We start from the raw sequence: 26,084 nt of genomic DNA, 5'->3' as shown, positions 1-26,084 counted from the left end.
TGTATATATATATATATATATATATATAATTATTATTATTATTTTTTGGTAATCAAAATTATGCCCCAAATGCTGTCGACTGAACTTAACTTGCACAGAACCTGGAATATTCCTTTAACAGCAGTAGAGGCAGCAGAGGTTCCTGTAATAACAATAATTACCTGTCTCTGTGATCATTATGTTGTCATTGTGACGATCACCGATGCCCAGGACATAAGTTGCCACGCAATACCCTCCACAAGAGAACACAAAGCGTTCAACAGCCTGCTGGTGCTGAAGAGGCGGTGTGGGATGGAAAAATTCACAAATATGACATATCACCAATGCCTGACCTTTTTCACATTTGCATCAAGCAAACGTCTGACGTATGACCTAACCCCCTTATCAGAAGATGAGCTTGACCAAACCCGCAGACGATGGTACACAAGTCAAGAGAGACTGTTTAAAAATAGCACAATGACGTGTAGGTGCTGTGTTTGGTCTCCACAAAGGCAAACGCCCTCAAACAAAGACACTAATGCACCAGGAAGTGAGAGGTTTCCTTCCTCTTTAGCACATTCAACAGTATAAATGGAAATAACATACCTTGTCCTCATTCACACACTTTTCACGAAGCCACTGGCTGAGGATCTCATCTTTAAAAGCTCCAGTGTTCCCGACAGTACTTTGCTGAATGTTAGCAATAGTAGTGGCATCTTTCACTATTTCAATCATTCCTAGAAGAGGAGCATCAGGAATTCAATACGTTATGATATTTGACTCATAGCAGTGTGGTGTGCATTTGCATTTTTAATTGCTGTTGCTTAATAACTTTAAAAAACACATCAACCACAATTACCAATTTTATTTCCAGTGGAAATACATCCATATGGTAACAAGGAAAGATCCAAGGACTCCAGCTCCCAAATAGATTCCATTATCAGTAAAATCTGAGAGGAAAAAATGGCCTATTTGAAAGACAGCACTGATAATGTTGGTCATGACTACTAGCATGCATTTAAATGATGTCTACCTGTAATATCAGCATATCCTGACGAAGGTCATCCCCGTCTTTAAAGATGATCCCAATTGTGTCACTTGACAAGGTGGTGGGGTCGGCTCGTTTGAACTGCAGCCACAAGGGTTTCTTCTTGGATGCCATCACTTTGCATTGTTCAATCTACAATTAATAATATGGTGCAATAATTAATGGGTGCATTAGCCAGGACTATTAATTAAAAAACTCTTATAGAGGATGTTAAAGGAATATTCAGGGTTCAAGTTATGCTCTGCTGACAACACTTGTGGCAAAATGTTGATTACCACAGTGATTAATTTCCACTCATCCCAGTAAGACACAGTGGAAGTCAATGGGGCCAATTAGCACATGTAGAACTTAGAAGCACTGTAGCTTAGTAGCAACTAAAATGGAAGAAATGGTATGATTTTACGTACCACAAGCGCCCCTGCCCTTAGGCCTGGGTCGTAAGGCACTTTAAAGTTGTCCGGCAACCCTGACGTCTGCAGACCTTCCAGTTTCTGACGCAGCTGAAAAACAACTACAGTGTTCCCACAACATTAGATATGTACTGCATTGGCCTATTGGTGACCGTGATTTCACCAAGTACAACATGTTCCTGGATCAACATCCTTGTTGATCCTGGAACATCATTCCAATCAACCAATCAGAATTGAGAGATAACTTTTCAGGAAATGTCAGTTTTATACTTACAATCAGGATTAGGTGCTTCTACACCCTTGTTAATCAGCTATCATTTCACACTGATTTTAGGAACAAATTATGGGTAAGGTTAGGTTTAGGGGTAGGGATTGGGTTAAGTCTGTATTTTTGGACAGTAATGTTGATCCAGGATCAACAAAAGATGTTGATTCAGGAACATGTCTTACTTGGCAAAATCATGGCGACCTTGGCCTATTGCCATATGCTAGGGACAAATACTGGCTATTGTTGTCACCTTGTGCCGACACATCATACTTTTCAGCAGACATTTGCTTAATCTCACGAGTGACTTTTTGCAAGGCCTCGGTCATCTCCACTTGCTTCCTGAAGTCCTGCAGCATGGCTTCACCACAGCCACGGAGGTAAGCTTCAAGTATTACGGCATACCTCTGCTGATAGTGCATGGATTGAGCGATTTCGCTACGCAGGAACCAGAACAAGAAATGGCCGATCCGCATGCTCTGTGAAGGAGTCACAAGAGTTGAACCAAAAACACTTTAAAAACATAAAAACTGGTTGTAGATGCATGAGGTTCTGACTTACTCCAAGCGCACGCTTGAGAAGAAACCTGGCGAGTGCGCTGTCATGGTACGGTTCAAATTTTACAGCCTACAAAACAAATAAGCAGCAACAAAAATTAAGATTCTTTGAGAACGTCACATTACATGGTGCGGCTCATTTCATGTAAATATTTACTTTGCATGCTAATTTTAATAGCCAGCTGAAGATTCTTTGTAAATGTCGAGTTGGTATGTCTGAGCAGATATGCAAAACCAACCACAGTGTGTTTTGAATACCCGAGCCTCACCTGAACAAGCTGCAGGAGGTACCGCAGGACATCGTCATCTTCCAGAGTCTCCAACTTCCGGACGGCCATAGTGCGCACATTTTCATCAGAAAAGTGGCAGTCCAGTAACTGTAAAGCCAAACCCACATCAAGCGAGCTTCGGTCCCATATGGTGCTCCTCTCCAGGAGACAGTGCGTTATCGCAACGGCCTCTTGTTTGCCCCACTTAACCGAGGAAAGAAACTTCGGATAGGCTTTGGGATCCTTCATGCACTCCTGCCGGAAGTGCCAAAGCAATTCTTTATCTTCAGAGCTGAGCGGATGCAAAGGGTCGGTGGCAATAATCTGCTCAAACTGTTTGCGCAGATGGTTGGGCATCTCTCTTTGCCCTCGCTCCCCTTCCATTTCCGAGTCCGGAGAATCCTTGCTCTTGGGAAGAGCCACAGGGTAGCAGTACTTGTCCAGGAGAATGGCAACAGCCATGGAGCTGTTCTTGTCCGGGTTGGTTGCGGACGTAAGTTTGTCGGCGTTAACGCTGCTGTTATCTTCACTCTTCTCAGGCATCTTCCACATGTGTAAGATGAACTCGCCCTGCCTGAGCAGGGAGCGGTGGTCCACCATGAGCAGGTTGACATAGTATAGCAAGCGGCTCTTGTTTTTGCATTCGTTTTCCTTGGACGTTTGAGTCTGCGCTTTTCCACACGACACCTGCAGGCTAAGTCGGGCACCTTTGGGTAAGTCCTTGATCTTTATGTTGAACTCCAACCAGGTGTTCCAGAGCACCTCCTCTGTGAAGGGTTTGGAAGTTGTCCTTTCTTGGGCCAGCAGCTGTTGTCCGTGGAAAATACTGGCCTCGACAAACACGATCAACTCGGAATTGCGTGGCAGCACTGGTATGTCAATCCCCAAGATCTTCACCCTGAATTTACGATTGCAGTCCCAAAGGGAGATGGTAAACACCTTCTCGTGGTCTTTCTCAGTGATGGTCAGTTGTTCATGAGTACCAGCGACACCGGTGCAGTCATCGACCTGAGACCATTCCTCTTTTTGGACCACGTCTTGTTCTGGGTCTGGAGGACGCTCTAAAACCAGATGGATCTCTTCACCATTTTTAAGACACTGTCTGATCCAGTGGAAATCTTTGATGGCATAGTTGCCATATAGGTATTCCTCTCTTCCACAAACCCTCAAGACAAAATCGGATTCGCTGACGTCTTCTGATATGCCTAAAATTGCTCGCTTTTTAGTGATCTTGGTGAAGAAGCTCTGAAGAACCTGGACAGGTGTGTCATCTATAGACACCTTAATAGTCTGGCTTGTTGTGTCCTTGTGTATCACTACCAGGATGTGATTGTTACTTATTTTGCTCAGCAGGTATTCAGGGAGAGGCTTTGTGGTTATCCAGGGATCCATTGAGTAAAGTTTGGGATCTCGATCAGACAGCTCAATTTTCCGAGGGGTCAGTAGCTTTCTTCGTGTGAACTCCAGTTCATCGTCATGGACATTGCTGACATCTGTAACATCATATCCAATCAGGTGGTTCAGAAACCGCTGGTATTGAAGCGAATCCTCAGTAGGCTGCTGTCTAACAACCAGGTGAATCTTCCCAACCTCTTTTCTCAATGCTTTCCAATATCTGATACAGTCAAGGGTTTGGAATACCTGCTGCTTGTCGTAGATCTCATTCCAGTTGCCTTTCTTCTGGTAGAGCAGCATGCAATGGTCCGGAGAGTATTTTTGGTAAAATTCAGGGCACAACTTAGTGGTTACCGCTCTGTGCCAGATCTGAACCTTCACCTGCTCTATTGTCCAATTGCCAGTAACATCCAAGTGCAAAGTGTCTGGGTTCTTGCTGTTTTTGTTGGTGGTGGGAAGTACAAACTCTACAGCTATTTGATCCGTCAATACAGCTGAGGTAGAAGTAAATGCTTTCATCTTTCTTCTTCTCCTCTTATTTTCCTCTCTACGAACTACTGGTGGTTCATCATCACTGGCTTGGTGTTCCATAACCAATGCTAAATTAGAAAAAGAAAGTTTTTTTTTTTTACACAAAGGACTAGGGCTGCTTTTTTCATGCACATATACGAAAAGCCACCATAGATCACCATCACAATATTTTGACAATGAACTATTTTTATTCGAACTATTAACCCCACCCCATCCTTAATATTTGGCAATGAATGAGTGATTATATATGTGTGTGTGTGTGTGTGTGTGTGTGTGAAGTATCTTCAGGTCTTTTTAAGGTCCCATAATTGCATGGGACTCCATGAACACCAGCTTTTAAAATAACTGTATAGCAGGTGTACATGTGCTTCTAGAGGAATGCGCAAACCAAATATCGCTTTTTATTTATTGAGACATTTCCAGATATATTCTACTTGTGTTACAGGGTTACATTATCTAACACACTATCTAATATGCGTTAACGTTCACTGTATGCAAAGGAAGTCACCAAACCAGGAAGCACAAATGTGCTTAGCCCTTCAAACAACAACAACAATCTTTTAAAAAAAGCAGAAAAGTCCGCAAACAACGCAAAACCAATGTCACTGCAATCAATGTGTTTCCTACACTGACCAGTTTGCAAGCGGAAACTGAAAGAAACATTTCCATGTTGTAGAAACACACAGCAAATGCGGAAGTTTCTTAAAATAATAACACTCTGAAAAGTGTGATATTTAGAGTGAAAACACAAGTAATTTATATGTGATGCAACGTCACTGTTACACAAATTAATAAGACAAACTAATTATAACACTGACAGATCAGAAGTAACGGTTTTGCCGGAAGGTTGCCGTAAAAGAGCGGAAAGATAGTAAAACTCACCGTTCAACAAACGCAGAGCCAAAGACCCTGAAGGCGGTCGGGTGAAGCCTTATGCATGGATGCAGAGAAATTCAGTACAGACCACATGAAAGTAAAAACGCTCTTATTTCAGCAGTTATTACTCCAAAATAAACGCGATCCGTCACAGAAGCGCGTTTCCTCTCCTCTCACCATCTGATCACACGCACACGGGTTCAGCTGCTGCTCCCATTGGTCTGACACATCGAGGCACTCTCTACACTGAAGAATACCAGGTCTTTTTTTAATGCAAATATGTTTTGCATAGATAATACGGATTTTGGATATTATAATGATACGGATTTAAAATGCAAAGTTTTTTTTATGAATTTTAGATTAGGTATTTTCCAGATCATTCACTCAAGTATTGAAGCACTGTTTATATGCTTTGCCCTGACCTTATATTATTCATTTATATTATGCATTGACGCAATATTTGGATTGGATTTGCATTAACAACCCCTCAACATTATCTGTCTATTTTTAATTTTATAATTTATTTCTTATTAGACAAATTGCTAAAGGATATTGTTAATTTTATAAGGGAGATTTTTGTTTTAATTTAGTTGTTTACATATCAACAGCACAAAAACTGATGCAAGCAAATACTTAAGATCTAATTAAGTCCATTTATACATTTCATTTGCCCAGTGTCAATATTTCACTATATTACTTGTGCAATGGTATCCTCTGGTGGTGTGTTAGAGGCTCACATTTATAATTTAGATTTATTATTTTGACATCTCATCTACACATACGGGTTAGGGTTAGGTTAGGTTATCCTCATATTATTTCGATGATAGTAATGCCAAGTATTGCAGATTATGGTATAGTGTCAGCAATTGTGGTGTTGTCTTTGGCCGAATATATTTATTATATTATAATATAATATATTAATATGAATTAGATTAATATTAATTCAGATTAATATTATATTAATATATACTAATATTATTTATTTATTTGTTTAATTTAAATAAAGGTAGCTAAATCCAGTCGCTTTTCCCCTGGAGTTTATTGCGGCTGCTTTAAAGCCTCTGATCATCTGTAAAAGTTGGCTGGGCAACTATTTAGCCATATAAGCATTGCATGACACTTCATATCATATGCATTTCCTTGCTATTGCACCGCATGGCAGAATCAACTAACCAACAAAATCAGCAGACTGCTACTTTATTACTAAGGTCAATGGGTATTTTCCTAGATTAGAAAGCTTAATGGCCCCTCTGGCTCCTCCTCTGTTCGTTATATGTAACTGCAGTCACTGATCTGTAGAACAGCCGTCACTTACATAGCCTTTCCCACAGCCAATCAGAGAGCGGCTACAACAGCCCTGCGATTGGCTGAGTTTGAGGCGGTGGGCCCTGTCTTGACTTCATTGTCAGCTCAACCAGAGATTGGTCAGACCTTCCCATTAAAGGCATACATTAAAGCAGGGGTGCCCAAACTCGGTCCTGGAGGGCCCCTGTCCTGAAGAGTTTAGCTCCAACCCCAATTAAACGCACCTGAACCAGCTAATCAAGCTCTTACTAGGCATACTAGAAACTTGAAGGCAGGTGTGTTGAGGCAAGTTGGAGCTAAACTCTGCAGGACACCGGCCCTCCAGGACCGAGTTTGGGCACCCCTGCATTAAAGTAACTAAAACACAACTTAAAATGAAATTGCATAGGGTCAGCAGCAGTCATGACATTGGTTGGAGCATAAGAAACAAATGGAGGTGTGACAAACATGCAAAAAAATAAGAAATCAGGAAGGGGGCCAACACTTTTTCACACCACTGTATGTTATGAAAGATGTAACAGAATGATTTGATATACTACTGTACTTTATGGAATATGTGCGTAAAATGTCCATAAATTGGTATTCCCATTCTATAAAATGTATTTATATATTGCATCTCATTTGCATATTAATGTGTTCTTGGGACAAACCATAATGAAAAAATAAGTGTAATAACGGGAGTAATAATGGGCAACATTTTCATTAGAATATCTCATATTTCATCGGAATATTGATCTATAATTTCTTTCTATTGACTTGTTGTGTTTCCCCAAAATGCCTGATTAACATGCCGTTTGTCCTGGTGTCCTCTACAGAGGACATGTATGAAAGTTATGCCCTGTTTCGCAACAAAAAGTCATATTCCCATTTGAAACCCCATAACGTTTTTCTGAGATGTTTATTTACGACAAACAATTAGAAAATTAGCCAGATTTAAACGATAATTGCAAAACATTATCATATTTCCCCTAAGAGTACTAAATTTGATCATTTTTGTCATTATGGTTTTAGAGAAATTCACTAAAATATAATGTCCTCTACAGAGAAGTCTATGCCTGGGTCCCAGGAGGATATATACAGGGCCGTCCTTAGTGGGGTGCAACTGGTGCGTCCACACCGGGCCCCGCGCTTGAGGGGGGACTGAGGGGTTCAAAACATGTCAAATAAATGTCTTTTCAAAATATTCTCATAACTTGCATTACAGGAAGAATTTATATGGCACCCGTTGTAAATAAAATGCGAAATAAAGGGGTTAAATAAGAAAACAAAACTAAAAAAAAAATGAAATAAATATCCAATATATATTCTTTAAAAAATAGTAAAGCAAAACATAACATTAAGGACTTTCTAATTTATTACATTTCTCTCTTAGAACTTTCTGTTTCATCGTTTGACTTTCCCGAAAGCACTCTGCCTCGCCCCCTGCAATGACGTCTAAGTCACGTTATCCACTGATTGGCCAGTCCACCCCACTCGGTCCCGCCCACTGTGAATCCGTCATCCTCCCTCCTCAGCGACGGGGGTTGGTTGAGAGTCCGCGCGGCGGAGAGCGAGCAACTGACAGGCAGCAGCAGCGCGTCAAGGGGAAGATGGAGCAGCACACAAGCGCAGTGGACTTCAACATCTTGTTAGCTACTGACTCCTACAAGGTGAGCAGAGACCCACCGCCCGGCCCGGTGTGCTGTTGTATACCGGTGAACCTGTGAGTGAAAGGAAAATGAGGGAAAGAGAACGAGGAATGAAGGTGGTTTCATCCTTCAGGCCGTTAACGGTTGAATCGCTGTCAGTCAGGTCGGTAGGCCGAGTGTGTGTGAGGAGAAACGACAGGTACATCTTCATCTCTATTCCTCTGAGTAGAATCTGTGTGTTTATGTCGGTAATAACGGATTACGAGCAGATAAGAGTGTGAATTACACCTAAAGGGCGGGAGGCGCGGGTCCTGAGGGTGGATTTCTCTTCAAAAGCAAAACTGAAAGCACTTGCTTTCTCAGGAAATGAATGTACTGCACAACTAGACTGATGGCTGTGCAGCTAACCTACTAACGTACTAGACCTAACCTATTAGTAATAGTCACCGGTTTGACTCCATTTCAGATATTGCTGAATTAATCCGTTTTCAAAATGCAACAGATTTAGTGTCATTGTAGTGTAAGACAATGAAATGTGTTAAATGAAATATTATTTATATGCATATAGTCTGGACATTCTAATGTAAAGAATATGACATATAGTATGTACTGTGTGTAGTGCATACATAAGCCCTCATATGTAGTCGATTACTGTTATTATAAACCAAAATTAATAATTGTTTAAACCGAAATTAGGCTATAATAGATTTTTATGACTCCAAAACTAACCTGTTTTTTTATAAATATCTAAAATACAAAAATGACCTTAGAATAGTTTTTGATGCACTGTATTGTAAATATAGATGTATATATATATATATATATATATATATCCCCTTCAGTAAGCTGCCTTGGTGTAATGCTGTACTTGGTGTTAAATAATATTAGTTTACACATTAACTTTGGAAGCCCTAAAATGCTAAAACTGAAATAGAAACTAAATATACTGTAAAAAAATAAATTATATATATATATGTATATGTATAAAACATTAAACTGAAAGTAGAAAAATAGTCATTTAGTGACACTACAAAACTAAATTGAAATTTAAAAACTAATAATTATATAGTGCAGCTGTCTAAAACAGAAATGAAAGGTTAAATTCAGATTAACGAAATGACTAGCACTTTGTAGTTTGCGATGGAAGTAGGAATGTCCCTCATTGTGTCAGAGAGGAGGAAAATCTGCTGACTTTTGTACATATAACACATCTGCTTAACAACTATACACACACACACACACACACACACAAAACTTGTAGTTTGCTGTATCATGAGCAAAAACTGCTGTCGAGTCCTTCCAACATATGAGGCAACCAAAGTGTTTATCATTCGCTTTAAGAAACGATAAAAGCAAGTATGTCATAACCTTTGTATCTTTATTAATCTTAAAATTTCAGTTGTATGCCAGTTTTACTTTGCCATCCTGAAGCTGCTGCTCAGGTCTTCGACTTTTCACCTCAACCCAGTGCTCTCAGTCCTTGGATCCAGAGAGGTGTCATTGACTGCTGTTGTGTCTGTTATATTGTGGATATGGTCTCATCTCTGTTTAATCAGTGTTTTCTTTCGTTAGTGCTGCTAGAGGACGGGAGTGGATGCCTTTGTCTTTTATCCTCCCACCACGGATGTAATAGGATTCTCGTGTTTTGCATTGAGGCTGATGACACATCCATTTAGCCTTTTAAGGGATGCTTCATTACTTAAGGATCCTGCAGAGGTCATTGGAGGGTCAGAGATCACGTGTGAAAAATAGCTGGTTGTTCCTTATTTACTCAGTCAACACTACAATCTATTTTCTGTGTTTGCTGATTTTCTGACACTTGTTTCAGGAGTCAGTCCATGAGCTCTGCTTTTGACCTTGTGATGCTACTCTTGACATTTAACGGTCGACGTTTACTATCCATTCAAGGTTATGGCTCTGATAGAAACAGGGTTTAACTGTAGAAGCAAGTGGCACTTAGAACAAGAGGTGGTGAGAAGGAAGTAAAAGTGACACCAGGAATGAGAAAGGGGTGTGGTTAAGATCTAATGGTCAGAGAAACATACTGTACTGCGTAATAGAGAGCATAAGATTGTTCAGCAATCATATATAGTTCTCTAGAAACCTGAAGAATAAGTGTTCAGAGTTCAACAGCAACCATCCACTCCCATGAAGCTTTGCAAATGACATAATGAATAGGTGACACTTTCAAACTACGCTGTAAATAAAATAAACATACTTGGAGAAAAAAAATTCTATTTCTGTTTTTCTACTTCAAAATTTCAATTTTAATTCAATGTGTTGCTTGCCGTTTATTTGTAAAAATGTACTATCAGTTTCTGAGTAACAATTGAGCTCTTATGTGTACTGAAGCATAAAAGAATCTGATCATTTGAAAAAACGAAATGAGCAAAGTTGAAATGGACTCCAAAACGTTCCTCTTTTCTATAAATATAAAAATAACTGTTGAATAGTTTTTGAGGCAAAGAATTATAAAGGTTTCAGATTATACTCTACCTAGGCCTGTCACGATAACAACTTTTTGCTGTGCGATATATTGCCCCAGAAATAATTGTGATAAGCGATATTATTGTCATTTTAAAGACCATTTTATGCCACTGAATATATAATCATAATGTAACAACATAATGTAAGAAGGCCTACACACTTCAAATGACATCAGACTTTTAATTTTTAAGAATATTTAGGCTAGATCATAGAAATTAATATCAAAATATTAGATACCTTAAAAAACTTGAATACAAAGACACAGATCCCTAAACAAGGTCATATCTGCAGATGAAACTTTTTTTTGTAGAAGCATTTTTTTAATTTGAACTAGCACCTCATGATTACACCACGTTATGTACGAGAAGCTGCAAAAGACACAGGCACAAGTGGAATGTACAAAACACGGTGACATTAATTTTTTTAAGTAAATATAATGGGCGATATATTGCGTCACCAAAAATTATTGAGGTCATGTACATATATTGTGCGATAAGTCGATATATTGATTATTGCGACAGACCTAACTCTACCTTGCATTAATTAAGCATAAAAAATGTTACTAGAGAGCAGTAAAACATACTTAAATAATGTCAGTTTACAGTTACTTTTTCAGTTTACACAGTTACTTAAAGTTACTTTTCAGTTACTTTGCTGAAAGTAGAAAAATATCTAACAGCCGTTTAGTGAAAACAAAAACTAAATTGAAATTTCACACCGTTTGCTATTTGTATAGTTGCAATTTTATATTTAATCGTAGTTTTGATTTGACTAATTCTTGAGTAGCTTATTTGCTCATAAATGTGTTTTGTACTTCCTCAAATAGTTTCCCTTCACATCAAAGCTCTAATGTGATTCCTTTTAAAGCTCGATGGTTCATGGCTTTATTGGGGAATCGTTTGAAATCCCTGTGGAGAAGATGAATAGGAAAGGTCCTTGAATGCATGTGCACGCTCTGCTGCATGTGTAATGTTGATTGAGCAATCGATACGCACATTAACTTTAGCATCAGAAAGGGCATTCGCTGGATTTGTATTAACAATTACATCTGGTGTTGCATCTTTCCCCCTTTATCCTCAATTGTCAACATCACAATGGCATGCTTGTGTTGTCCATGAGATTTTAGCCATAACTGACTAGCTAATTGGTCTGCTTGGGAACATAAGATCAGGTCAAAGCATCTCAAAGCAACTGATTGCTCAGTTTTATAACCTGTTTACAATGTTTCACTTTCAGTTTGCCACACCTTAAAATAGCTTCTTATACAGCCGTGGCCGTTTGCCTTGATCTGAAGCCTACTCTGTGGCATTTTCGTGTCCCTCATGCACACAGCCAGTTGTTGCGCATGCCTGGACCGCATGCAGCTGTTCACATGAACGCTCTGTTCCAGAAGGGAGCAGGCCTCCAGACCCTAGCGGGACCTCCTCGACTGCTGCGCCACAAGGACTTCTGCCCTTTGATTGAGGTAGAGGGGGAAAAGCTGCCTGAAATTTGTTCTCGGAGTGCAGGGAGCAACCACAGTAGCTGTCAGGCATAACCATGAGGTTGTAACCTTTCCCAGGCTGGCCCGTACACAAGAGACCAGCCAAAAAGTGCCAGGGAAAGGTCAGCATGCACAAAGTATCATAAGGGAGCTTAGTAGGTTGTCTGTTTGATATCTAGTGTAACTGTAGTCTTGTTGTCAACATAGGATGTATTTATATCACAACTCTTTGAAGAGCAAGAGGGCAAACGTAATTTTTTTACTCTTTGTATAAAAAAAGTTTGATCATGAAAAAAAGTTGATCATGATTATTAGAATCCTGTTGGTTGTTGCAAGGACGTTGCTAACAGACATTCAACAAATAAGTAGTCTAAATAACTACAACCTTTTATTGCACATTGTAATTTGAGTGCACTCCATATTCAAAAGTTCATAAGTGTTTGACTACAAATAGTGTGAGTCTTTTTTCTGTTGCTTTTAACTTTTAAAGGTGAAGTATGCAGTTTCTGTGGTACTAGTGTCAGCTAGAGGAATTACAAAAGTAAAACAAACAATCTTTGCAAACACTTCTAACAGTTTTATGATTATTCTTATCTTTACAGTATCTTACTATTTTATCTAGGGCTTGACAGTAAAGAGCTAACATGCATGGCAAGAAATAGAGTTTACCTTACCTGTCGAGAAGAAACTCCACAAGTTTGGCGTCTCGATTGAAACCCAAACATTCCAACAGTCCTCCATCTTGTAAAAGCACCGCCAATGTTTACCCTTGTTTTACCCCGTTTTCTGTCTCTGTGTATTTTGCCAAGTCTAGTATACTTAAATATATTTCAGTTTTTAACGTGTACGCTAGCGTATGCATACAGTTGAATGCACAGCCTTTCAAAGTATACCCCATTTGATAGCGTGCGCAAACACAGGCAGTCGACACTTGCGCTGTAGAAAGCTTCCTCTTTTTTTCCAGTGTCTGCTCTATTTTTCTCCAGAAGTTATGACCGATAAAAATTTCGAAATTTGTCTCATGCACATTGTACATGGACCCTTGTGTATGCATAAAAGTGAAATATTCTTTGGCCTTAAAGGGATAGTTCACCCCCCAAAACATTCTTTCATTAATTACTCATCCTCATGTTGTTCCAATCCCCTAAGGCTTTCGTTCATCCTCGGAACACAATTGAAGATATTTAAAATAAAATCCGAGAGGCTTCTGTCCCTCCATTGACAGCCTAAGCAACTTTAACTTCGAAGGCCCAGAAAGGTAGTGAAAACATCACAGAAGTAGTCCATGTTACTCCAGTGGTTCAACTTTAATTATCTGAAGTGATGGGAATGCTTTTTGTGTGTTAACCCCCCCAAAATAACGACTATATTCAAAATTGTCTTCACTTCTGTTTCAATCTCCAACTCGCGTTCACGAGAGCTTCTTCTCAGGTCCACGACGCATGTGTGCTTACTTAGGCTGTCTGTGGAGGAACAGAAACCTCTGATTTCATTTAAAGTATCTTCAATTGTGTTCCGAGGATGAATGTGAAAGTCTTAGGGGATTGGAACAACATGAGGGTGAGTAATTAATGACAGAATTTTCATTTTTGGGTGAACTCCCTTTAACACGTCAGTCGGCTAAACACCCTCTGGCTCAGCCTGCTACAGTAGCCACACCCCAAACTCTATGAAGGACTTGCTGGTTTGGAACAACATGAGGGTGAGTAATTAATGACAGAATTTTCATTTTTGGGTGAACTCCCTTTAACACGTCAGTCGGCTAAACACCCTCTGGCTCAGCCTGCTACAGTAGCCACACCCCAAACTCTCGCTATTGGTTGAGCTGGAATGATTGACAGATTTGAGCAGGGCCACTATAAATATTTCGATGGTTCCAGGGAGGCTGAATGTTTACACTTTTGGTATAAACCAGTGAATAGCATATAGAAGTAAACAAACAATAAACTGCGTTAAGAGAATTTTTTTTTTTACATAAAATTTTTTACAAACTATGTGAAAATGCTTTTTAGTACTTAAGGTCAGTATGAACAATAATAGTGATGTCTGCCTATTGCCTAATAATGTGTGTAATATGTTGCTGGTTGTTTTGAATTGTTGGCAGATCAACTAGATCAGACCCAATAACTGTCTGAATTACAGGAAACTGTGGACAAAGACGCGCCTAGGCTTGTTGACATCCATTACCATATTTGCAATGTTATCACAGCCGTGCCAGAGGATGTTTTGTTTTTTTGTTGTTGTTGTGTGGATCTTTCTGTTTATGAATCGTATGTAACATGTTGTCATTTCTTTCTTGCAGGTCACACATTACAAACAGTACCCACCCAACACCAGCAAGGTGTACTCTTACTTTGAGTGCCGTGAGAAGAAGACAGAACCTACCAAGCTCAGAAAAGTCAAATATGACAAAACGGTCTTCTATGGGCTTCAGTACATTCTCCACAGATATTTAAAAGGTACGTTGGATGCGGCTGTCAGCACTGATTTGAGTTGCAAATGGAAAACGGAGCCTTGCTGGTAATTTTGGGTTGTGTTCACGCACAAGAATGCAGCCTGCCCTCCAAACTTAATCAGACAGTCAGTTCTCTCTTAAGCAGCCTGAAAAATAATAACATTGTTTGTTCCAACAGGAAAAAAAATGACTTTCTCGTGATGGAGCCAGTGTTAAATGACCGAACTTGATGGTAGAGTTATTGGCTAAGAAAATAGCGGTTTGAGTTTAAGACGTGTGACTAGCAGTCTGGTTTGAGGTTGTCATTCTCACATGCCACTCAAATGTGCCACATTTATAAAGGAATTTAGTCTATTTTTACATTGAAAAGGATTTCATGGTGCGATAGGGTGAAGGCTTTAGAAATCGTGTGATAGGATGAATCAAGACAATTGAACATCTGCTCTTTCACCCACAAAAGACAGCTGCCCGACGCAGCCCTGGTCACAGATTCATGCATTTTTGGTAGACTAATAAATACCAAAGTTGCACTACTTCTGTTTCTGTTGTTGTCTCCAGTTGTTTATGCTTGAATTTGACTACTTTTTCCTAAATTTCAAACTCTCAGAATTAGTTTTACAGCTTTTTGTAAACCTTATGCTTTGAATTTTAAGATTCAAGCAGCAATGATGTCATCACTTAAATTACAGACATTTCAATAAATTTTATACCATTGTTATGTTAGTATAATTCAGATACTATTACAGTTTTTATTCATATTTTGAATCAGTTTTTATATTTTATGTTTTAATTTTAATTTTAGTTAATGTTTTAGTAATTTTGTTGTTTGATTTTTGTCATTTTTAGTAGTTTTAGTAGTTTTAATTTTAGTTATTAGTACTTCAAGTTAAACTAAATAAAATTTCTCATTATTAAAAATGCAAAATGTTACAATTTTTGTTTCAGCTCGTTTTGTTTAAGTTAACTATAACCCTTTTTGCACGCAAAAAAAAATTTGAAAAAAGTTAAAAACAAGCAGTACACATCTATGATGCATCTGTGAAGTTTATATAAAATTTATATGTATATATATCACAAATAAAGGTTTTAAAGTATAAGTATAAGTGCAAACAGAATAAAAAAAAGTTGGTTTCTTAGTCTTAGATGCAGTTGATACTGCTGTGAATTTCTTACGGCTCTTTGCATTTTCTTTTCAGTATAAAGGCAGATGCTCATTCGGTGAGATGCATGACTAGTAAGAACCAGATATACCAATATTAATCGAATACTGCCTCATACTGTAAACACAAAACCTTAAACTTTAACCTTGAACCTTGCAAGCACTGCTTTCCTTAGGTACTGTAAATCTAGTACCCATCTGTAAGTCAGTATCTGCTAAATGAATACATTAAAATGGAAAAAAAAGACAAGTAGAGCTGCAGTTTTATTTTTGAGGATACTGTGCCTTTAAGACAGTTTGTTGCATCTTTGTAATGTACTGGTGTGACAAAGCTGCACTGTGCGCATGGAAGAGTCCCTTAATGCAATAAAGCAAGGATGTAGGAAAATGGGCAATTACACACACACACACACACACACACACACACAGGGATACACACCACCCACCCTCTTCTGCAGGGTCTTTTTATTCCTGCATTGTTCAGCCACTTCCTTGAGGTATGTGTTACTCTCGTCTCACAGTTGTCTCGTCTCTTTTTGCGCTCACAGGACAGGTCGTCACACGAGAGAAGATTCAGGAAGCAAAAGAGGTGTACCGGGAACACTTTCAGGATGACGTGTTCAATGAAAAAGGATGGAATTACATTTTGGAGGTACTTTGAAGCTCACTTCTATGACATTTCTGTCTGTGCCGAATGTTTTATTCCATCAGGGATGTTCAGTCACGTCTCTTATGTTACATCACTGCAGAAATACAACGGTCACCTGCCCATCGAGATCAAGGCTGTGCCGGAGGGAAGCGTTATTCCACGTGGGAATGTGCTGTTCACTGTAGAAAGCACAGATCCGGAGTGCTACTGGCTCACTAACTGGGTAGAGGTGAGGCATGACCCTAAACTGATCCCTACAGTATATTTACATTCATTTAACACTTATCTAAAGTGACTCACTCTACATTCTAGGTTTATGTTTTGTCAGTATGTGTTTAATTCTCAAAGGAACACATATACATGGCGTTAATTTCCATTCTCTACTAGGATTGATCAGTGCCAGTATAAAGGAGTTTAGGTCCATTTGACTGATCTGTACTGCTCCAGAACTGTCTCTACATTTTATTTTCATTGATAAGGTACATGTGAATTTATAGCTTGCAAGCCTGAACATTCAGATTTTTGTGATGTATTGAACATTGTTGTTGAGTTCTACTGATTTAGAAAACATCAAGGTATCATTATCTATCTATAGATGGATAACATGGATGAAAATGTGTCTTAAATTGTAAGAATGACTTGTGAGAGTCTAGGAAAGATTAAAAATTATTCAAAAATAAGTCATGTTTTACACTACATGGCATTGTTGTCCAGCAAAAGTATGATTTAAGGGTTTAATTAAATTTTAAAAATCAAGAATCATGTCTAGTCTAATGAATTCAATAATAATAATAATAATAATTGAATAAGTATTTTTAACATTTCTACAATAATAAGGCACTTTGAGATCTCTTTTATTTTTTAAACACAAATTATGTGTTTTCTGTATGAATTCTATTTAAATATTGAATTTCATTCATATTTCTGGATTCAGTTAGAGGGGTTTAATTCAATTTTAATGATCAAAAATCATGTCTAGTCAAACAAATTTATAAAACTAATTATTATATTTAATATATTGTAATAATATTTTACTGATGGTCTGTTTTATGATTTATGAGCCAACAGGAATATTTAAAGAAATACATTTATTTGAAATCTATGGAAATTATTATTCCCGAATTATTTGAAATTCCCTATTCTTCTTCTATTCTATCTACTTGTTTTCTTTTTATTTATTATTTAAAAAACTAAAAACAAAACCTTGCTACGTGTACTGCGTTAGACTAACCGAGACCTGTCACAGCACTTACATATTATTGCCATTTTGTTGGTTTTGATTGCTTCTATTTGTCCTCATTTGTAAGTCGCTTTGGATAAAAGCGTCTGCTAAATGACTAAATGTAAATTGCATTACCATTTTAACTATTTTGTTGTGTTTTTATATAGGGCTGTGCGATTAATCGAAATCGAATCGAATCTATTGTTTTTTTCAGCAGGGTAATGATACCCATACTGTGCTGCACATTATTGACAATATTGAGCTGAAGCTTGACTTTGCAAATTTAAAATCGCAAATCAAATCGCAATTGCAATATCTGTCAAAAAAATCGCAATTTGATATTTTCCCCCAAATCACACAGCCCTATTTTTATATAGAATATACACTTATAAACTAACAATCTTTGGCTAATTTACTGATTTGATTTGCATAGATCCAAAATATGAATCCAAAATATGACATGCAGATCCAAAGAGGAATTATTCAGTCATGATAGTCTAAATTCCTTTGGACCTGTATATTAGCCAAAGAACACACATATTTCATGAATCACTAGTGGAGTAAACAGTAGGGTGCCCGTTTTGGCAGCACAATCCTCATTTGGTTCATAATTCAGAGGAATTGTATATAATTGGGCTTGTAGTTTACATTTTTCTCTGTAATGAATGACTACAGTGTTTTCCAACCTTTCCATATGACGTATCGGACCGTTTCTGTCAAACCTACTGTGACAGAACGTGCAAAAAGTGACGTCATGCCACACGACTCCCTCATTAGTATTTAGTGTCAAACCTGCTGAATCATGCTGACAGTCTGACATCCAGCCCCACCTATACAGTCGAGGGAACAATCGCTAGTTTTTCTTTTACTCTCTGCATATTTGTATAGTCTTATCAGCTTTATTTGAGTGCTTTTACAGATGACTCCGAGGCCTTTGAATGTTTGGCAAATAGGTTGTCATGCTTAGCTGGTATAGTGTGTGTGTGTGTATGCCCTTGGCTCTCAGTACACACTGTCTGCACATATCTATTCTCCAGTGATTGCAAACATGTGTCTACTTCCTTAATGATGGCCACGGGAAGGCATTGATGCTTATCAATAACTGAACTGTTTGGAGACTTTTTTTAAACTCACAAGACGACATTTTACTGAGAATTAAAATATTTTGTATTTCTCTTGAACCTTCATCGTTTTTGTTGTGAGGGTGGAGAGAATCTCGTATTTGTGATAGTCACATGCTGGCACATTGCTTTATAGCTTGGCTTTACAGGCATGTGACCCAGCACTCACACAAGTGACCCTGGCAGTTTGAAGATAATCTCTAACGGTAGGATGCACATCTGAGCACAAAGACAAATTTTGGGCTGCGTTGATCCATGACCCAGATTTGATGACAGTAAGTATAACGTTTACTCGCTGGAGATGCAGGAAACCCACAGATCAATGTGAGAAAGCTGTTTGGATCACTTTGCAGCCATCAGTCAGATAAATTCGCACTAGCTTGCAGATGAATCATCTCAAGTCAATTTTTAAGTCAGTCTAGCTTCTTAATTCATGCCAAATTTCGAGTGCCAAATTTGAGTAAAAACGGTTACCAACAATTATCAAATCAAAAAGGCTGTTTTAATTATATGAGTATATATTCTGATGTGCTGCTGTGATTTGGGTCATTTATAATGTGCATTTGAAAATTCAGCGTGCCTAGCATTTTTCCAGATTTGTAATGAGAATCGTTTATAAATCTGTTCCCAACAAAAGTGAAACTTTAAGGACTCCCTTTGGTTTTCCACCAAAAAAAAAAAGCTCCATGGTTTAACATTTGAAAGCAAAGAAATTAGCACGGCCATAAATATGTTATGTAATTTAAATCATTTATTGTAATCTAAATATGTAAATTATATGTAATTTTCTAAAATAAAATTATTTATATATAATAAATATTTATTATTATTAATGTAATAATTATTACTATTTATTATAATTAATTAATAATAGTTATTATTTTTATTACTAATTTGTTATGAAATACTCATTATTTAATAATAATATGTAATTAAATAATTTATTGTAATTTATATATGTAAATATATGCAATTTTACTGTAATTTCTAAAATAAATTTAGTTTATATAATATTTATTATTATTAATGTAATATTACTATTTATTATAATAAAGTAATAATAGTTATCATTATTGTTATTATTACTAATTAAATTAATTAATGTTATCATCTTATTAGGTTTCATCAGTGCATTTTTTTTTTATTTGAAATGACTTTATTTTTGATTGACATAATTTTATTAGGTTATATGAGCTACTGACTAATGCTATCTGGTACCCAAATAGCTATGTAGGCACTGTTTTAAGAAATTAGGGCCTTAATGCCCACTTTTCATGATCCAATCAGTTCCTAATGGACAAAATCAAATCCCATCCAACATTTTTCTCACTGAATATCCTGTTTCACTTAGAAATACATCACTTTATTTAAGTAAAATGGGTTGATTGTTCAGAGACTACAATGAGAAATGTATATTATCACTATGAAATGAGAATAGTGGAGATTTTGTAGCTGATTCAGCCATTGCAAAAAAAATCATCCAAAAGTGACAAAACTGCGAACTCCAAAACAGTGATTGCATTAAAAATCACTGTCCAAGAGTCTCAGGTCAGATGAGTTGAATCGAGTCCATGTGATTGGGACACTGGGATGTTCTTGTGCCCAAAGAGCGCCAGATCTTATCAGGGTATGTGTGCAGTATAATATTGACTTGACCGGCTTGGTCTTCAACAAAGCATTTCTGCCTGGCATCCCCTTGTTTGAGTCCAGCAAACCCTCTGTGCAGTCGCTGTGTTGACTCTGTGACACATTCCCAAGCACTCGGGTCACATCAAGCTTTAGGCTGCTTTTGGATTCAGGTTCCAGCTGACTACACTTTTGTTTTTGAGTTCCAAGAAATTTGCCACTTTCAGATGTGACGATACAGGATAAGGTCCATTAGGTGGAAAACTCACAGGAAGTGTTGACTCATTGTGCAAAATGCTAGCAAAACAGCGCATATGTTAATAGCTGAGGAAACTGATACAATGATGGAAATTTGTCTTCTCAACAGACTATCCTGGTTCAGACCTGGTATCCCATCACCGTCGCGACAAACTCAAGAGAACAGAAGAAGATTCTGGCCAAATACCTCATGGAAACGTCAGGAAGCCTGGAAGGACTGGAATATAAACTGCATGACTTCGGCTACAGAGGGGTTTCATCGCAAGAGGTGACATTTATGTGTTGCTACACCAGTGCTAAAAGCTCAGAGAAACTGTTTACTGTTAACCAAACCCAACAAATCTGATTTAAGTACATGCTTGGAATGTCTAAGATGAGGCTCTACCCAAGTCAGAAGTGTCTCCTTTAGTTCTGGGCGGTATGACCAAAAATGTATAGCACGGTATTTTTCAAAATTAGACCGGTTTTACGGTGAATTTTTTTTTTTCATGCATGACCGGGTGTTAACCATATTTTCTACTGATTGAGAGTGGACAGCACTGGCGAAATCTTCCAACTGAACCATAGCTAAGGTTTATCCAAAAAAGTTGCTAGGTTTGTCAGTATGAATATTCTATGGAAAAAATCCGCTAAAAGGGTCTGAAAGTCGCTAAATCTAGTGCTAAAGTCGCGCTCGTGTGTGTGAGATGCAGGAGCTGATGGCAGGGGGTGGTGGATATTTGTGGCGGTCAATGTGGATATTGTGGATGAGTTCTTCTGTGTCATCACGTTCTATTAGTTCTACAGCTTCAGTTTCGGAACTTTCACGCTTAGTAACACATACAGCTGTTCCCTCACCACAGTGCAACAGTGAAAAGGGACCCCACTCAAACAGTGTCGCGTTCCGAATGTTGTTTAAGCGACATACACCGGTATTGCGGTATTTTAAAAATTCATATCATAACAAAAATAAACACCGGTATTCGGTATGAACCGGTATACCGCCCAGCACTAGTCTCCTTACTTATATTCATACCATTCAAATTGTAAATACCAAGCATTTTATACATACGGTACACATCCTCCACCCTGTAATTTTCTCTTGATGCTTTAGTTTCTGCACTAGCTGTGCGTTTTACTTATGTTTCCGTTTCAGACGGCTGGTATCGGCGCATCTGCACACTTGGTAAACTTCAAAGGAACAGACACCGTGGCCGGGATCGGTGTAATCAAAAAGTACTACGGCACCAAAGACCCGGTTCCTGGTTTCTCAGTACCAGCTGCAGAACACAGGTGGAACAACTTGGAGCTAAGAGCTTGATGATAGTAAATCGCATAGCTTGAAGGAATAGATCACTCAAAAGCAATGTGAACTTACCTGGAGGGTTTCCTTTTACTGTGTCATAAGATGATGTGGCCCAATGCATTCTGGTCTCATTCCCTGCCCTGTACCAGGAGCTGGAAGCACCGTTACATAATTACCAAAGACCAGTGTTTCTTCACACTTGTAGTGCAAGTTTTAATGTAGTAAACGGAAACAGGAATTTTGCAACAGTTTCAGTAGTGCTTTTGAAATTTAGTCGTTTTGACATGCAGTATGTTTTGTGCAATGCTGCCACCTAGTGGTAGATATCATAACTTGAAACCATTGAAGTTTGTGCAATTTTATAATATAAATTTTATGTATATATTATACCATTTATACCATTGCATAATATTAAGAATATTTAATAATAGTAATATATATATATATATAGTTATAGTTTTATACAATTGTATTTTTTTAGTCTGTAGTGCTAACAGATAAGTGAATTGCTGGGACAAATTGCATGTTAGTAATAATAATTAATAATTTATAATAGTTTTTATTACATGTTAAAGTTATGTTGTTAAATGTTAATAATTAAAGTTATTTTATATGTAATATATGTAATTATAACAAGTTAATTGCTGGAAAAATTGCATAATATTAAGCTAATAGTGGTAGTAATAAAGATAATAGAACAGTGAAATAATAATAATAATTGAGTTTTTTCTTAAATAATTGAGCTTTTCTGTCTTGATGTTGCCTGATCTCACTGACTGTGTCTTTGTGTTGCAGCACAATCACTGCGTGGGGAAAGGACCATGAGAAGGATGCTTTTGAACATATTATCAAGCAGTTCCCGTCTGTCCCCGTGTCTATCGTCAGCGACAGCTACGACATCTACAACGCCTGTGAGAAGATCTGGGGTGAGGACCTGAGAGGTCTGATCGAGATGAGGAGCGCAGACGCCCCACTGTTGGTCCGACCGGATTCAGGAAACCCTCTAGACACGGTGCTAAAGGTATGGGCATTGTTGCATCAAAAATCATATTAACTGTGGCTGCCTATTGATTAATTATGCTTTAATTTTATATTTCATGATATGGTTGTTTTTGTTTTTTTAAGCAACTCATCTCAAATTTTTAATTTGTTTCAAAGTATATGCATAGTGTGATACATAGCATGTCTATTAAATCTAGTAATTCTTATTTTCCAGGTTCTAGAAATTTTAGGAAAGAAATTTCATCCAGTTGAGAACTCTAAAGGCTATAAGGTTCTTCCACCCTACATCAGAGTCATTCAGGGTGACGGTGTGGACATCAATACTTTACAGCAGGTGTGTATGTTGTCCAGCTCACAACAGAACCATGACTGTATGGTATATGAGCTCTTGGTGAGTTTAAACTCATCCTGTACCGGTTTTATTGTATTATATAGATTGTGGAGGGCATGAAAGAGCACAGATGGAGCATCGAGAACATCGCGTTTGGCTCAGGAGGAGCTTTGCTGCAGAAACTGACCCGAGATCTGCTCAACTGCTGTTTTAAGTGCAGTTATGTGGTGACGAACGGACTGGGCGTAAGTGTCGACTAATGGCAGATTTAGCAGTTCCATTTGCATAAAGAAAATGAAGCTATTTTTAGAACAATTATGATTATTTTTATGATATTTAGACACATTCTAACACAAATTCTCATTACCATGCTGTGTCCAGATGTTGCACTTTTATTTTTTACTATAATTCTTGTAATTCTCAATGGTGATTTTTAACACTGAAAATGTAAAATGTTGATACTGTAATGCTGTATTTTTGAATATAGCATAAATTAAAGGCAGTACAGCACACATGATGTATAAATACCATATACATGTGTATGTATATATATATATATATATATGTACATACAGCAATATTGAGAAAATACATTTTTCATTAATATGATGTTAATTTCAGGTAAACGTCTTCAAAGACCCTGTTGCAGACCCCAACAAAAGGTCAAAGAAGGGTCGGCTTTCTCTTCACAGGACGCCAAGTGGAGAATTCGTTACTCTGGAAGAGGGGAAGGGTGATCTGGAGGAATACGGAGAGGTACATGACTAAAAAAGAATCAATAAAATTAATTCATGAATGATGAGAAGAATGAATATTTATTCACTCCCAAGTCCTAATCGAGTTTGATCATGAAAGTTTTAAATATTTTAAATGGTATAACAAAGGTCTTAACTATCATTTTAAGAGGTCTTAAATTTGGAGAAAGAAAAACAGGAATTGTGATATGGCCTAATGTGATTAATAATCTTCAAAAGGCTAGGATTTCATTAAATATTCTGCCGTTTCAGAGCAGTTCCCAATCAAGGAATTTTATGCATTTATGCCAAACGATTGCTTATTATTTACTGTTGATAAATTATTAAAATGTTTGCTTTATGGTGTTATATGTTATAGATGGGTGCATATTTTATCTCCCTCATTTGAACTAGCAGCTGGAAGTAGTAAAACGCTGACATTTCAAAATAAGAGTCCCAGAGTAGTTTGGTCTTGTATAATTTTAAGTATAATAAAGTATAAAATATATAATAAACTATCTGACATTTAATTTGACATAAATTCTTTTTGCTTCTCTGAAATAACATTATTTAACACATTCGATATTTAGATGCTGTTTATTGCCTTTCATTAAACACATAATTTCTGCAAAATCCAATATCGGTCGACCTATAATTCTTACATATGTATATATTAGTTTCAATACACATGCATATATTTAATAAAGCATGTCTTGAGTATTTTAAACTTGCTTTTACCCTGTTTTGCAATCGAATGCATACTTGATTAATGAATTAAAAAATGTTTTTTGAGATTGTGAGACATATGGTATTAATTTAGTTTGTGCAGGTCTTAAAGTCTTACATTTTATTTTAAAATCCTGATAATTGCATATGGTCATCTTGCAAGTTCATTTCGACCGTTTCCTCTTGTCCCCTCGCAGGACTTGCTGCACACTGTGTTCAGGAACGGGAAGATTGTAAAGACGTACACCTTCGATGAGGTCAGAGACAATGCCAAGCTGAAGGAGAGCGAATTGGAGGATCTGCTGCTCTGAGAGTGTTTCCCATCAGCCCTCTCTCTGCCCACACCCACCCGAGAGAACCTGCGTCCCGACAGACGTGAGGACACACAGTTACCCAAACGTTCAGTGTACAGAGCTGTTCTATGTTTCTGTCTACTGACTCCGTTACGCTTCAGTGTCTCTTTCTAACGGCGGATGAGTGCAGTTATCATGCTATTTAAATAATTTAACTGTGTATTTGACCAAGTGTGCTATTGATCACACGTCTTTGCAGGAATGGAGACGTTTATGTGTGCGTATACCGCGAGAAGATTTCGCATTGCCTGACTGTAGGACTGAAAGGTAATCGTTCTGTGTTTGTTGAATGTGAATGTTGTGTGTAGGGCTTATCACTTTATCAAAGGATTGATCTATTCCTTTATGCAAAGGAGACGGCTGAACTAGAGGGATACTTTCGTTGGCCTTGTGTTTATTTTCTGTTATTTCTGGATTTATTTGAAAGATGAAACCTAAAAGAGCATGTTTAGGTCGCATTTCACTCTAAAATCAAGAGGAAAAAATGAAAGAAATTAGCATTTTTACATTATTTCCATGATATTTAAGCATAGTTTACCACCAATTCCCATTACTATATTGTGTCCAGATGTTTTACCTTTATTTTTACTGTAATTCTTGACATTCTCAATGGTGATTCTCATTAATCATTCTCTGAAAATGTTAAATACAGTAATTTTGAAAATTTAAAAATGGGCAAAAATTAAGCATAAATTAAAGGCAGCACACATGCTGTGTAAAGACTGTATATATATATATATATATATATAATTTTTATTTTTTTAACAGTGGTGATAAAGTCATGCCGTTGCATTATAGTAGTAATGGGAATTATCAGGCTTTATTTTATTTAATGAAAAATAGTGTCACAATGTAAACAATCTTAATGGTCCTAAAAGTAGGATTTATTTTCTTTATGCAAAATATAATTTTGTATTTTTTTCATTTGAT

At 37.4% G+C, this 26,084-nt stretch overlaps 2 protein-coding genes across 4 annotated transcripts in view; one reads left to right on the top strand and one right to left on the bottom strand.

Annotated features, from left to right (window-relative positions):
* Positions 1–5,533, bottom strand: part of LOC107656384 (phosphatidylinositol 4,5-bisphosphate 3-kinase catalytic subunit gamma isoform-like) — a 7,328-nt gene extending 1,795 nt beyond the window's left edge. The window contains exons 1-9 of one of the 2 annotated variants that reach the window (XM_016444220.1): positions 5,337–5,533; positions 2,529–4,522; positions 2,264–2,329; positions 1,956–2,181; positions 1,435–1,538; positions 1,013–1,159; positions 839–929; positions 586–716; positions 162–273 (exon numbers count right to left, since the gene is read on the bottom strand). In XM_016444220.1, coding sequence (XP_016299706.1) covers positions 162–273; positions 586–716; positions 839–929; positions 1,013–1,159; positions 1,435–1,538; positions 1,956–2,181; positions 2,264–2,329; positions 2,529–4,514 — 2,863 coding nt within the window. In that variant the 5' untranslated portion in view covers positions 4,515–4,522; positions 5,337–5,533. Of the gene's footprint in view, positions 1–161; positions 439–585; positions 717–838; positions 930–1,012; positions 1,160–1,434; positions 1,539–1,955; positions 2,182–2,263; positions 2,330–2,528; positions 4,523–5,336 lie in introns of those variants that run through there. The other variant, XM_016444221.1, reaches the window with a different exon arrangement.
* Positions 134–25,854, top strand: LOC107656408 (nicotinamide phosphoribosyltransferase-like). Of its 2 annotated transcripts, XM_016444270.1 has the most exons (12): positions 134–138; positions 8,200–8,284; positions 14,536–14,692; positions 16,396–16,499; positions 16,597–16,725; positions 20,833–20,991; positions 21,859–21,995; positions 22,804–23,029; positions 23,225–23,344; positions 23,446–23,586; positions 23,963–24,097; positions 24,999–25,854. In XM_016444270.1, the coding sequence occupies exons 2-12, from the start codon at positions 8,225–8,227 to the stop codon at positions 25,110–25,112; spliced, it is 1,482 nt and encodes a 493-aa protein (XP_016299756.1). In that variant the 5' UTR covers positions 134–138; positions 8,200–8,224; the 3' UTR covers positions 25,113–25,854. The 2 variants fall into 2 exon arrangements, with proteins under 2 accessions (XP_016299756.1, XP_016299755.1); XM_016444269.1 differs by lacking the exon at positions 134–138 and having other exon boundaries at positions 8,128–8,284.
* Positions 25,855–26,084: the final 230 nt, after the last annotated feature.

Source organism: Sinocyclocheilus anshuiensis, unplaced genomic scaffold (genome assembly GCF_001515605.1).
Source record: "Sinocyclocheilus anshuiensis isolate Anshui unplaced genomic scaffold, SAMN03320099.WGS_v1.1 scaffold183, whole genome shotgun sequence".
NCBI classification, from domain to species: domain Eukaryota; kingdom Metazoa; phylum Chordata; class Actinopteri; order Cypriniformes; family Cyprinidae; genus Sinocyclocheilus; species Sinocyclocheilus anshuiensis.
The sequence above is the reverse complement of the archived record's forward strand: the minus strand, read 5'-3'. Positions and strand labels throughout refer to the sequence as shown.